General features: G+C 36.5%; 1 protein-coding gene across 1 annotated transcript in view; it reads left to right on the top strand.

Annotated features, from left to right (window-relative positions):
• Positions 1-454, top strand: part of LOC136034989 (serine palmitoyltransferase 1-like) — a 55,766-nt gene extending 55,312 nt beyond the window's left edge. Inside the window, exon 9 of the mRNA XM_065716558.1 lies at positions 98-454. Within this exon, the coding sequence (XP_065572630.1) occupies positions 98-265 (168 nt within the window). The 3' untranslated portion in view covers positions 266-454. The remainder of the gene's footprint in view (positions 1-97) is intronic.
• Positions 455-1,073: the final 619 nt, after the last annotated feature.

Below are 1,073 nucleotides of genomic sequence, written 5' to 3'. Positions count from 1 at the left end.
CCTTCTCTCTCTCCCTTTCTCTCCTCTCTCTCTCTCTTTTCTTCTCTCTTATTTTTCCCTTGTCCGTTTTACTCAGTTGATATTTTGTTTTTTGCAGGCCTTAAAAAGAGGAGTTTGCTTTATTTGCCCAAGCTACTTAGAAAATTCGGAGAAGAATTTACCGCCTCCTAGCATTCGACTTGCTCTTAATTGTCTTCTTTCGCACGAAGATATTATAAATGCTGCCAATGTTTTATCGGAAGCTGTGGCTGACGAAATCAATTAATGTGTCACCGGTTTTTGTTGTTCCTCACGTCACCAAATAGTCAAATGCCATTTCCTTTTTTGTATTTTGATTGCCATTTATTTGTGTATCTTATTATTCCGCAATTTGATTGAATACCTCTGTGAGTGGATTTTGTGGTTGTTTTGTTTTATAAATATGTTCTTTATTGATATTATACATTCTATCCCACGTCACAAAATTCTAAGAAATGGACACGAAAATCCTGAGCCCAAGACACATAAACCACTGATCATTTTGTACTCTGGTGTAGACTAAAGCAATAATAAGTATTTTTGACATTAAAGAATACAGCAGGTTTTGTATTATTCTGGACAGTACTATAGAGAAACCTTTATGGGTGGCCCCCCTCAGTGAAATTATTGCCTAGTAAATGACACAGTAATGCACTGGATTTTGAGTAATGTGGGTTTAGTTCATTTTGGTGGAATTTTTAACCTCTTCCTTGTCATTCTATTTTATTATGAGCTATCCCATTGTAACAGAATATTTGTAGGCGTGAATATATAACGAGTCGAAGGTAATTGACTTGAGATTGCTTGTTCATGGTGTCGAATATTGTCGATAGAAGTACATCGTCAAGCGCTGAAAACCACGTAGTGGCCAAGATAGATCCATGTTTACGCAAAGCCATTTAAGTCGAGATCCCAGGGACTTCTTGCTGGAAAATTGTAATCCAGTTTAAGTGATTTGTGTAAACTTGAGAATGAGCTATTTATCCTTATCTATCACTGGCGGGCCTTTAACTCTCTTGAGATCGGTTTAGTTTTCTTGAACCAATGAAATTGAA

This window comes from Artemia franciscana, chromosome 13 (assembly GCF_032884065.1).
Source record: "Artemia franciscana chromosome 13, ASM3288406v1, whole genome shotgun sequence".
Lineage (NCBI taxonomy): Eukaryota > Metazoa > Arthropoda > Branchiopoda > Anostraca > Artemiidae > Artemia > Artemia franciscana.
The sequence above is the reverse complement of the archived record's forward strand: the minus strand, read 5'-3'. Positions and strand labels throughout refer to the sequence as shown.